The sequence below is a fragment of the Pelophylax lessonae genome (genome assembly GCF_965119305.1).
Source record: "Pelophylax lessonae genome assembly, chromosome: 6".
NCBI lineage: Eukaryota > Metazoa > Chordata > Amphibia > Anura > Ranidae > Pelophylax > Pelophylax lessonae.
Genome location: NC_138773.1, coordinates 247,238,757 through 247,252,171, shown reverse-complemented (window position 1 = coordinate 247,252,171; position 13,415 = coordinate 247,238,757). Strand labels below are relative to the sequence as shown.

Below are 13,415 nucleotides of genomic sequence, written 5' to 3'. Positions count from 1 at the left end.
CTGTGTCCTTTCACCCTTGTGAAATACAATATCCTTCCGAGCCCACATATCAGGATCAAGAGGAGGTGATCACCCCACCTAGAATCCTATTTGCAACCAGCTGAACTGGCACCAAACCCAGAACATCAAGCCATGACGCCCATATGTGTTCTAATTTTTGCACACTGTTTGTACGCAAGGTCTTCTTTCAACAGTATCGCGTTAACTTCCTTCACCCAGTCTGCATGTGTGGGTGCTACAGAAGAGATCCACCTCCTCTCCAGTAATTTCCTGGCAAGGAATAGTACTCTAAGGATAGCAATGTGTACACCAGGGGTATAGGGCTCTTCATCCAACCAACCCAGGAGGCATAGTGTAGGGTCCAGAGGAAGAGCGACATTCCAAATTGTATTAATGGAATGCAACACCTCCGTCCAGTAGCAGACCAGCTTTGGACATTTCCACAGCATATGTAGGAGTGTGCCTGTGTGCGTCTTACAGCGAGGGCATATAAGGGAGTTCCTTTCTGCGCCAGTTATATCATTTCCGTGGGGTTTAGTACGTTCAGTGTAGAATTAACAATTGTGTGCATTTTTGGGAGGAGGACAATGATACTTTAAGAACATTATCAATGATACCCGCCCATTCCTCAGCAGAGATACGGCCCAAATCCTCTGACCAACCATCTCTACATAGAAGGGACATAGCTCTAGAAATCTGGATCATAAAAGAGTTGTACAGAGAGGAGATCTGTCCCTTCTTAATCACCGAAGTTGTCAGGCGAACAAGAAGAACCGGATCATGCAGCCCCCAGGAGGCTTCCTTGGCTTGAACCGCGAGGGCATGCCGCAGTTGTAAGTACTGGAAGAAAAGGGTGTTGGGGAGTCCAAATTCTGTTCTGAGCGTCTGAAAATCTTTAAGGACACGTCTCTGGTACAACTGCGATATAAATCTTACCCAAGAGTTGTCCCATTCCACAGAGTCCTTCAGTTTAGCCAGTTCAGGGCAATTAGAGTTGTTCACAATGCGGGAGTATTTGGAGTATGCTATTTTGGATCTGCACCAGATATTATCTAGTAAAGCCAACGTAGGGCAATGCAGAAAACTTCTCAGTTCACCTGCCTTTAGAGGTTCCAGGAGTTCACTAGTGGAAAGAACAGTGGTAATGACAGTCCTAATGGGATCTAAGTCATCCCTGGTAAGCCAACCTGTAACATGTTGCAACTGGGCTGCTAGATAGTAATAGTAAGGATTCGGCAGCGCCAAACCCCCGGAGTCCTTAGCCTCCTGTAGCATTTCCAGTCTAATGCATGGGGTCTGTTTCCAAATCAAAGATCGGAACACAGTGTCAAAATTGTTTAAAACGTGAATAGGGATCCAAGTAGGGGCATTGTGCAGTGCATATAACAACTGTGGGCACCATATAATTTTGATTAAGTTACATCTCCCTTTGACAGACAGGGGCAGTTAAACCCACCTAGCCAGCTTGTCTTTAAATTTACGCAGTAACGGAGAGACCTTAAGCTTAACATAATTGGTTAGACTAGGATGTATTATTATTCCAAGATATCTGAAGTGGTCCACTATCTTAATCTGTGAAGCTTCTTGGGGCAATGGAAGCATTATAGGGTCTAAGGGCAACAGCACCGATTTATCCCTATTTGAAAGCTGGAGAAGGATCCGAACCTACGAATCAGTGCCATCAAACCAGTCAGGGAATCAGCGGTGTCACCCAGAAAAAGCAGGGCGTCATCCGCATATAAAGCAATCTGGTCTTCCCTTGAACTCCTCCTAAATCCCCGTATCCTGTGATCCTCTCTAATGGCTGCTGCAAGGGGCTCCACCGCCAGGGCAAACAAAAGGGGAAACAACGGACATCCCTGTCTTGTGCCTCTGTGCAAAGTGAATGGGGAAGAAAACGTATTATTTATGCAAATGCAAGCGGTCGGTGCCCCATACAGCAGTTTGATCCAGGATATGAAGGTAGTCCCCAGGCCAAACTTCTCAAGTACCACCCAGAGACATTGCCACTCCACGCTATCAAACGCCTTAGCGGCATCAAGTGATAAGATAGCTCTGCGACCACAGTTATTGGAGGGCATTTGCATATTTAAATAGAGTCTGTGAAGATTAATGGCAATGGAACGATTGGGTATAAACCCAAACTGATCCCTGTGGACAATTTTAGCAATCACTTTGGAAAGGCGCATCGCCAGCACTTTAGTAAGCGATTTTAAAATCGGTAGTGAGGAGTGAGATAGGCCGATAGGATTCAGGTTGGTCTGGATCCTTCCCAGGCTTTAGAACAACCACCACCGCCTCATACATAGAAGCGGGCAGTAGACCCTCCTCATGAGAAGCCACCAATGTTTTAAGCAATTCAGATAATAGAATCCCACCAAACTTTTTATACAATTCCATTGGTATGCCATCTGCCCCCGAGGCCTTACAGTTGGGAAAGGTAGCTAGAGGCTCCTGAAGCTCCTCCAAGGTAATGGGAGCATTTAGAAGCGCTTGATCCTTAGCAGGGATGGTTGGGCGAGGAATTCTTTGCAGGAAATCTCCCAAATCCTCTGGGTCATAAGAAACTTTAGAGGTATAAACATTTTGAAAAAAAGGAGTGGAACCCCTGCAATATGGACGGCGTGTCAGTGACCACATAAGCATAGGGAAGGGCCAGTCTGAATAATTGAAGAGGGCCGCTGCGCCCGGGAAATAATAGAAGGCATATGCCCAGTTTTTTCCCCCTCTTCAAAGTAGGCCTGGGAACTAAAAAATCTCCTGTGGTCTGCTTGCCGTTGCTGAACCGAGCAATAAAAGTTTGCTGCGGGTCTAGCCATATATTTTGATTATTAACTTTTGGGGAGTGTAAATAGTCCTGTTAAGCCTTAAGCACTGCAGCACTGGCATCCAGGGCCCACTGTCTACTCTTTGTTTTAATGCTAGAGACTTTTTTTTTTTTTTTTACATAGACGCCGTATATAAGCCTTCAAAGTATCCCACACTATACTTGGAGATGCAGAATGTCTATTATCGGTTAGAAAGTGCCCGATTGGGGCAAGAAAATTATCAGTGTTAGTAAAAAAAGCGGGATCCAGAAAGGGTTAAATTTCCACTGCACGGGGAGCCTAAGTACTGGCATAGTCAGTTGAACAAATACAGGGGAATGATCCGATAAACCCCAGGCCAGGTATGTAAACCGTAGGGAAAAGGAAATATAGCAGATCCGAACCCAGGGCCAGGTCTTTACGAGACAGGGTTGAATGGGACATAGAATGGCAGGAAAATCTGGCCTCTAATGGGTATTTAGTTCTCCATAAATCCGCGAGACCCATTTCCCCCACACACCGTGCAAAGGGAGTGGGCGCCCTAGGGCCTAGAGGAGAGTATTTTTTGTACACATCAAGGGAAACATCAAGTACGTTATTAAAGTCATCAAGCACCAGAACCGGCACCTGGGGGTATTTGGCAATAAACCGAGACAAACCGTCTAGCACCTCAAACGTAAACGGAGGCGGGATATAAAATGGCAGCAAGTATACATTTACAAGTGTCCCACATGCCCAAGAGAAAAACAAACCACCCCTGGGTATCCACCGAGGAGTCCAAAGTTTCAAATTTAGCAGTAGCGGATATTAAAACGGACACCCCCCTAGAGTATTGTGTATGAGTGGAGTGAAACTGAATCGGATATTTCGAAGATCGAAGCAACTCCACAGTGGTTTTGGTAAGTGCGTTTCCTGTAAACAAGTAAAAGGTGGATTTATGGTGCGACCCAAAAAAAGTCAGTACCGCAGTCCGTTTCCGGGCGTCATGTAGCCCCCTCATATTCCAGGAGAGGAGCGAGCCTGATGAACTAGCCATTGTAAGGTGTAGCAGTGGAAGGGCACCACCACCGGACTATAGGTGGTAAAAGGTGATGCAAATGGCCACAGGGCCAGTACTGTAGATGTGTAGGACATAATTGGGGTGAAGAGGAAACAATGCAATGGTAATTGAGGGCAGAGACACCAGGCAGTCCAAAATTGCGTACATAACCGTGTACCAGAGGGTCCAAGTAAACAAGACAAAAAAAAAACAAAAAAGAAAATGAAAAACACACAAAAAACAACAGTGCAAAAAACAATAGAGACTGGCGTCTCCCATCCATGCCCCACAGGGTACAGTCTGTAGGACAAAAACTGGGGGTAGAAAAGAGGGCCCGAACACGTGTAGCCCCTGTCACCATGGAGAACGGTGCAAGGGACCTAGGCAATGAAAGAGAGAAACAAAAACGTATTAAATGTTCCCTCCGTGGCTCCTTGAAGGGAGATATGGAAACTCTTGTAGATGATATGTAAACAGGAGGAAAGTGACAGAAATTACTCAGCAGCTGCCCATAGCTGCCGTTCATGGAGATCTAGCCAGTTGGTTGCCATGGCAGGGTTTTCAAAAAAGTGAACAGAATCGTTTGCCAATACCCGTAGCTTCGCCGGATACAACAAGGAGTATACTAGGGGTATAGCTCGCAGGCGTTTCTTGATTTCAGTGAATTTCGCTCTTTGTATTTGCAGAGCAGCCGAAAAATCCGGATATATAGAAATTTTCTGCAAGCCGCAGAATAATATCTCTGTCCTTGTAATGTAGAAGTTTGAGTAGGAACAGGCGATCATTGCCCCCTGGTGGCGGAGCTCTAAACGGCACTCTGTGCGCCCTTTCCACAGAAAAAGGGGGTAAGGTTATCCTTGCCAAAGGTGGCAAGCAGCCATTTTTCAATAAAGTCAACAGGATTCTTGCCTTCTGATTTTTCAGGAATGCCCACTAAGCGCAGGTTACTGTGTTGCAGCCTGTTCTCCATTCTATGCATAGCCTCAGACACCACGCAGAATTCATCCGCACATCCTGAATGTAAGTAATCCTCAACTGTGTTCACCCTGCCCTCCAGCGCCATGGCCCTCTCTCGCATTTTTTGCATATCATGGCGTATGTGTAGCAGTCCCTCTTTCATGCCCTTGACTTCGACAGAGTTCTGTGAGAGAGGTGCCATAGGAGTGAACTGCAGTCAATATGACATGTGTAGGCTCAGCAGCCACCATGGCGGACTAATCTCCCTCCTCATCCAGCAGTGACGCTCGGTTACTCACTGTGGCCTCCGATGGTGCCGGCCCCACTTCCTCCTGTGGCATAATGCGAGCTGCGGGCGCTGGGGAGATGCTTGGTCTGTGTCCTGGCGGGGAGGAGGTGGATTTCTGCAAGGGCTTGTGCTTGGAGGGATCATGGGCGAACTTCTCCAATTTAGAGAGGGCAGCCGCGTGTCGGTCCTTTCCTGCACGCTGAGGCAGCGGGGCGCCGCCATGTTGGACAGGCTCCACCACAGGGACAGCGTCCTCCTGGTCATGGCCGCTGAATCGCTGCGATGGTCCGAAACCGTCACAAGGGTGATGCCAATGCGAGGGCGAAGGATCCGGGCAATTTCTGTGGGTAAATGAGTTTCTTAGCAGGATGAAATTAATCAGGATGCCGGAGCCGTTTTTTTTTTTTTTTTTAAATAACAGAGAATGTACAATCACTTTAAAAAAAAACAAAAGAGTCTCACAGGCACCTTGGATGAAATCCAAATGGTGTAAAGACACAGGAAACAGAACCGCACCAACATTCCACAAATATTTATTGCTTTAATAGGAAATGTATGAATATTACAAAAGGAGACCAGCGCACAGCCGCCCTCGCATAATACCGTTTTATTTGGACATAGAACAACATTTCTAACAAATACACTCACATTTTTGATGAAGATAACAGGCACATAATGATCAGTTCCCTTTCTTCCTCTCTCCCCCGGATGGCCCCTTCAGATGATATGAAGCTTGGACGCCGCTCCTGAAGTGTCTGGTAACCCGAATCCTTCTCGCTACGGTCCCGGCATTTTCCTGCGCATGGACCAGCCGGCTAGTCGTAACTGCGCATGGGTGCCGCGGCCCTGCCAGAAGACTGAAGGTAGAAGGGGAGTAAGGAACGGGACAACGTAATACGCTTAATGGGCTGCTATGACAACGCGTTTCAGAGGCGGAGCCTCCTTCCTCAGGAAACGCCCACACTATTCCCCAACCTCCTTTTATTTGAGATGACCCCACCTATACCTCTCCACTTAAAGGGACCATACCTGGAGGAATTTAATCGCAATGGAAAGGGGAATAAGCGGCTGAAACCCTACAAACAAAATCTAAATGTGACCAGCCGGCTGGTCTGTGCGCAGGCGCACTGGGCTGTGAACGCTGGGGCCGTAGCGAGGAGGATTCGGGTTACCAGGCACTTCAGGAGCGGCGCCCGAGCTTCATAGCATCTGAAGGGGCCATCCGGGGGAGAGAGGAAGAAAGGGAACTGATCGTTATGTGCCTGTTATCTTCATCAAAAATGTGAGTGTATTTGTTAGAAATGTTGTTCTATGTCCAAATAAAATGGTATTATGCAAGGGCGGCTGTGCGCTGGTGTCTCCCTTAACCACTTGCCGACTGCCTAACGCCGATCTACGTCGGCAGTCAGCCCCTCACAGGCAAAGTGACGTAGGGCTACGTCACTAGCTTGTGAGGGTCTAGGGAGCGAGCGCGCGCCCCCGGAGGCGCGCTCCCGCTCCCGCGTGGTCACGGACCCCCCCGCGCGTGTGACCAGCGGACCCGATGTCCGCCGGTCACTCGGCGATCGGCGGGGGAGAGGGAGAATGTCAGGCAGCTTGTGTAAACAAGCTGCCTGTCATTCTCCTCGCTGTAAAGACACTGATAAAACGGATCTAGTATGTAGATCCGTTGATCAGTGTCCTTACAGCTCAAGCCACAGCCAATCACAGTAGAAAGCACGCCCCTAGGGATACACACAGCCCCTCCCTTCCAAATAAAGTTAACCCCTTCACAACCAGTGTATTTTTACAGTAACAGTGCATATGTATAGCACTGATTACTGTAGAAATGTCACTGGTAACCCCAAAAGTGTCACAAATGTCAGTCAAGGGTCCGATCTGTCCGCCCCAATGTCGCAGTACCGCAAAAAAAATCGCAGATCGCCGCCATTACGCGTTAAAAAAAAAACAACAAAAATGACAAAAATCTTTCCCTTTGTTAGTAAACGCGATAACTTTTGCGCAAACCAATCAAAATACGCTTTTTGCAATTTTTTTTACCAAACATAGGTAGCATAAAACAAATTGGCCGAAAATTTTAAAAAATTTTGATTTTTACTTTTTTTTTTGGGGGAATTTCATATAAAAAAATGTGAAAAATATTGTTATTTTTGCAAAATTGACGCTCTTTTTTTGTTTATAGCGCGTGATCAAAAAATCGCACAGGTGATCAAATACCACCAAAAGAAAGCTCTGTTTGTGGGAAAAAAAGGACGTCAAATTCGTTTAGGTACAGCGTTGCACGACCGCGCAATTGTCCGTTAAAGTCACGCAGTGCCGAATCGCAAAATACCCCCTGGTCAGGAAGGGGGTAAAATCTTCCGGGGCTTAAGTGGTTAATTTTCATACAGACTCATTGTCCGCCACCCAGTGGAAACAAGGAGAAGCTGCAACGACCTCACATTGAAAAAAGACCACCAGCAAGTCTTGGAGTGTGTATCAGATCAGCGCATGACCTGGTGAAATATTACTTTTATTGCTTTAATTGGAGTCTATTTTGAGGTTTATGATGTACTGGCTTCTCCACAACTGCTGTTGAAGCGTGTGTTAAGGTAAGGGAGATATTATACTGCAGTTTTCATGAACCCTTCTTTACACAAAAACTCCACCATTTCATCCAAACCAGCACTTTAAGTATCAATGAAGGGGTCACTTTCCAACTTCTGAAATACCATGGCCCATATACTGACCATCTAATATCAGCAAGCCTTCAAGGTTTAAGCCTTGTTTTTCTTAATATAACCCGGTATATTATTCATATATGTGGGTAAATTTAATAACAAAATAGAAATCATTTTTAAAAATACTTACTTTTATTAAGTTTTACAAAGGGTGCATTTAGATCAAGAGTCTTCTCTTCATTTCCTTCATCATAAACAACTGGAGCAAAAGGTCCATTGCTTGAGAGACATGTTCCAACGTTATACTTTACAGGATATTTCTAAAACCAAGACCAATAATCTTACACTGGGATAACACTGTGCTAATATAAGATCATCAACAAAAAAACATTTTAAAAGTATTCTTATCATTCTTCTATGAAATGTTACAGGATCTGTGTATTCAAAATTATATTTCTATTATGGGTAGATGTTAGTTAGGTGTATCCCCCGCAGCCTCTTATTCTTTGAGGATTTTCCATGTAAAAGGATCTTCGCTAAGTTGTCCTAGTTTTGACTAGATCAAGTGACTATTGCATGTGTAGCCTGGTCGCACGGCTGATATTGTTCAAACTGTTATTTGTTATTAAGGGTCTGCAAAGACAGTGACTTTGGAATTATGGGAGATGTAGTTCCGGGAGGAGCCACGATCATAGACTGCTATGTAGAGAGACTCTTCTCCCAGGGAGCAGTGGGGCACGCAGAGCCTGCTGGGAGTGCCTTTATAAAGGGGGGTTTCGCTCTCTTGCCTCGAGGACAGCGTGCTGTAAAGAAGGGGGAAGAGCTGCTGCGGATCGCAGAGGAGTAGGCCAGAGGCCTAGTAGCGGACAACGGAGCTGAAGCGGGCGATGCGAGAGTGTGGAGAAGTTTCGGTAGTGTGACCAAGTTGAAGGTCATCTGACAGGCTGAGGGAGACGCTGAGCAGAGCGGAGCCTGGTGGCAGCAGAGAGTGGAGTTCCCGGTTTGGGTGAGAGACATCCAGTATCTACATCTGCACCAATCACAGACCTAGGCTGAGTCAGGGCAGGACTGCCAAACTGTTGCTTAAGAAGGCCATATGGAAACCTAGTTATACCAATGGACACTGCAGTCCCATATATAGTGCGAGGTGGGTGAACTAGGCCTTAACCCCTATGTCCAGTCCCAGGCTGTAAGTCTGTTGAGACACATCAACATCTGTTTTACATTCGTTTCTGTGGATTACAATTATTGATTACTCTGGGGATTACAGTTTATCATCACCTTTATTGGATTACAATTACTTTCCTTGGATTGTTTGAGGATTCCTTACCGGTGAAGACTAGTGAGGCCTCACTCTTCAGGAGAATATTGCAGTTCAGTATAAAGCCCCCCCCCCCCCCCCCGTTAGTACACAGAGTGCACTGTGATAGTAGATCTAGTATTGTTATATTGTTTATTCTACCTTAGTCATTAAGTGTAGTCATTTTATCTGCGGTCACTCTCCAAGTATACTAAAGCATTGCGTTCAGCATATTTGTTGTTGAACACAATCCTCAAGTATATATATGTATTGATTTACATATATATGTATGGCTTGTGTTCCAGATCCTGAGTGCTGAACTACACTCAAATCCTTGATTGGGAACTCAGGATCTACTTCACTGTTAACCCTTGCACTATCTATAATTCTGTCTGCATACTTTTATTCATTCTTATTTCAAAAGCAGTAAACTTGTTCTTACACTGCAATATTTGTGGTCTTAATTCTTCAGTATGACAGAACCAATAGTGTCAGTCGGGTTGGAACCAGCTCAGGGCGAAAAAAAGTGAAGAGGATACCCATGCATTAGGCCACCCCCTTGGGGGCAGGGCTACATTTGGGGACTCGTCCAGGATATCCAGTGCCACTTCTGCCCTGAATGCCCCTCCCAGAGGGTAAGTAGCTGGAGAAGCGATAAATCCAGTCCTTGTCCGGTCCTGGGCACTGTATCATGGAGCCAGCTTGGATCAAAGTGTGGTCCTGGAAGTTGCGGGAACTGAACACACAGACTGAGATCAGATGTTGGGTGCGGGCCCTAACCCCAGGGCAATTGGCCTATATCCTCGATGCTCGGGCTGACTATGCCCTGGATATTGTGCCAGTGTTGGTAGAATGGAAGGGAGAAGTCCCGGAAATATTTCAAACTGACAAGGTGATGCTGGATGAGAATCTCCTGACTAAAGTTTTCTCCTCTTTGAAGAAGGAGGAGGACAGTGAAGGGAAATCCTCCTCCCCTCCAGGGAGCCCTCACCCAGGGCCCAGTTCCATGAGCAAAGATGGAGACAAAGCTGCCATACCTCCCGCTTCTTTCTACGCCATGAGTCGGTTGGTGGATAGCCTGGTTGTGAATGGGGCAGTCGCCTACCCCTACTGGTGAAGAGGACTTCGAGAGTTGGATGACTCAGGCTGTGGATGAATGGAGCGTTGCAGAATCTGTGAAGAGACAGAGGTTAAGTGAGAGCTTGAGGGGTCCTGCAGCAGAAGTGATCTGAAATCTACGGATGGGGAACAACAACTGTACGGCGGAGGATGATTATCTGAAAACCCTTTTGGATGTGTTCGGACGGGTGGAGAAGATCACTGATCTGCTCTATAAATTCAACCATACACGCCAGCAGAAGGAGGGAAAAGTTATCGGAGTACATCTCACGGGTAGATAAGATGTTACACCAAATCCTCCTGCGGAAAGGTGTCGACCCTAAAGATGCTGACCGAGTACAACTGGATCGGGTATTACAAGGAGCTCGGCCCAATCACCCGGTTGTTTTAAAATAACTGCTCAAGGGGGTCAAGGATATTCCTACCTACCCAGAACTCATGCGGGAATCGGGAGGAAGAAGCCTTACTTGAAGAGAAAAACCACAGAGGAAAAGAGCCATTAAATAATGAACTAAAGAGAGAGAGAGAGCCTCTGCTCGGCTGTTACGAGTAGAGAATAACCTCTCAGAAGACGAGAGCGAAGCAGAAGGGGAGTCAAACCATTCTGAGGAAGTTCTGGAAAGGAAAAAGGCCGAAGAGGGCTCTCCATCCACTGACTTGATGCTTCAAGTAGGCCAAGGCCAGACTCAAATGTGCCAGACCTTGATGCAGATCATGGAGACGCAAGGGAGAGTTCCTGAGATGCGGAAGTAATTTAAAGGATCAATTTCTTTCTCTCCTCGAGACAGAGGGTGTTTTGCCTGCGGAGAGAAGGGGCATTTCACGGTGGGGATTTAGTCCTGAGACAATGGAAACGTTGCTGAAAGCCATACAGAAGTTCTTTCTTAATAAGAAGGTGGAAAATTTCAGGGGACCTCAGTGAAGGAGCCAATTGAGAGTCTCGCTAAAAGTCTGAGCTCCAGCAGTTATCAGGGTAGTTACGGTCACAGTGAGATGGGATGTGCCCCCCCATCTATCCAATACCTCTATATTTTTGCGGGGATCCCCTGAATCGGGTAAAGTGACACAGGGGGTCGAGACCTACACTCCTCTCCAGCAGAGAGGGTTTACAACCCCGAAGACTAAGTCTGTCAAGGTGCAAACCATTGAGCTTCCAGAAGGAACCAAGCCTCAGAAGGCAAAAAGCTTGGGTAACAAGGTCTGTCAAAAATTGTTCCAGCCCGAAAAAAGGGTTGTACCCAAGAAACTAGTGGGGCCATCCCGGTGGTACCACTACAGGTGGAGGGCATTTATACGAAGGCCTTGTTGGACACGGGTGCTCAAGTGACATTGCTATATGACTTCTACCAGAAGCATCTGAGGCACATGGAGAACACAGTAGGAGACATGCATTTGATTGAAGTTCTAGTCTACCTTGACGACATCATTGTCTTTGGGAAGACCTTGGAGGAGCATGAAGCCAGTTTGGAGAAGATGTTTCAGAGGTGGTACCACTACAGTTGGAGGGCATTTATACGAAGGCCTTGTTGGACACGGGTGCTCAAGTGACATTGCTATATGACTTCTACCAGAAGCATCTGAGGCACATCCCTCTGTGCAAGCTAAAAGAACTACAGATTTGGGGGTTTACAGACCCAAAAGTTCCCCCTATGATGGGTATATTCCCGTGAAGATATCATTTAAGCCAACCAAAGAGGCGAAGATGGAAGTGTTCGATACCTTGGCCGTAGTGTGCCCTCAACCTCCAGGTGCTAACCAGAATTCTTTGATAATTGGCACGAATACAGATTTGGTTCAGCGGATGCTCATCCCGCTAGTGGCCCAAGGGTCTACGGAGAAAGAGGTGCATCCTAAGCTAAGGGCAGCTTTCCAGCGAGTGCTGCAGGAGCAGAAGACCCCAGTTGAAGAAGTGGGAAAGCTTTGGAGGTTGGACACCAAAGAGTGTGTGACACAGCCAGGAGAAAGAACCTGCATGAAGGCTGTGGTGATGGGATCAACCGGGGCCATTTCTGTTGGTAGAAGGGGATCTGTTGGAGGGATTGAGCTGGTGCCGGAAGTGGTCCCGACTAAAGTGCTACAGAAGAATGGTAGGAAGATCCATGTAAGTGTCCGAAATGTTACTGCCCAGCCAGTGCGTCTGAAGATGGTGTTAGGACATGTGAGTGCTGCTTCTCCGCTAACCCCTTCGGAGCTGAAGGAAGACAAGAATAGAGAAAAAGGAGTCCGAAGGTTTTTTCCCTACTCGCCCAGCTGTTCCTTTCAAGTGGGGGAAGTGAGTGAGTACCCAGCTATCTCGGTGGGAGAAATTATTTTCAAGAAATTATTACGATGTGGGCTGTGCTAAAAGTGCCCAACATCGGATCTGCCTCAGTGAAGACAAGCCCTTCAGAGAGAGAGCCCGGAGAACAACTCTGAGTGACCTGGAGGACCTTCGCGAGCAATTGACAGAACTGAAAAAGTCCGGAGTAATACGGGAGTCCCGTAGCCCCTATGCTTCGCCTATAGTGGTGGTTCACAAAAAGAATGGGACCATACGGATGTGTATCGACTACCGTACTCTGAACCGTCGAACCATTCCAGGTCAATATACCACCCCTCATATCGAAGATGCTTTGCAATGCTTATTAGGGGCCAAGTGGTTCAGCATGTTGGATCTGTAACGTGGGTATTACCATATACCCATGCATCCTGAGGACAGAGAAAAGACTGCTTTCATTAGCCCATTGGACTTCTTAGAGTTCAATCGCATGCCCCAAGGATTGGCAGGGGCTCCAGCGACCTTCCAGAGGCTCATGGAGAACACAGTAGGAGACATGCATTTGATTGAAGTTCTAGTCTACCTTGACGACATCATTGTCTTTGGGAAGACCGAGGAGGAGCATGAAGCCAGTTTGGAGAAGATGTTTCAGAGGCTCTATGAAGAGGGGTTGAAATTGTCCCTGGAGAAATGTCAATTTTTTTTAGACTTCTGTCCCCTATCTAGGACACGTGGTGTCCACCGCTGGGGTATCTACTGATCCAAAGAAATTGGAGGCTGTCACCACTTGGCCTAGACCTACCAATGTGAAGGAGTTGCGATTCTTCTTAGGCTTCTGTTCTTACTATAGGAGGTTCGTGAAGAGTTTTTCTCAGATAGCTGGTCCTTTGAATGAGCCGCTAAAGAGGGAAACCGAAGAGGAAGGCCTGACTCCTCGGAAGACAGAGATGCTCCGGAAAGGTCCAAGAGGATCCAAAGAGTCCATCC

General features: G+C 46.8%; 2 protein-coding genes across 2 annotated transcripts in view; both read right to left on the bottom strand.

The window, feature by feature from the left end:
- LOC309559096 (intelectin-1-like) overlaps nucleotides 1–13,415 on the bottom strand; it is a 113,381-nt gene that overhangs the window by 60,776 nt on the left and 39,190 nt on the right. The gene's annotated exons all lie outside the window — the stretch shown is intronic.
- Nucleotides 1–13,415, bottom strand: part of LOC309558867 (intelectin-1-like) — a 62,612-nt gene that overhangs the window by 11,833 nt on the left and 37,364 nt on the right. Inside the window, exon 4 of the mRNA XM_082261954.1 lies at nucleotides 7,943–8,072. Within this exon, the coding sequence (XP_082118080.1) occupies nucleotides 7,943–8,072 (130 nt within the window). The remainder of the gene's footprint in view (nucleotides 1–7,942; nucleotides 8,073–13,415) is intronic.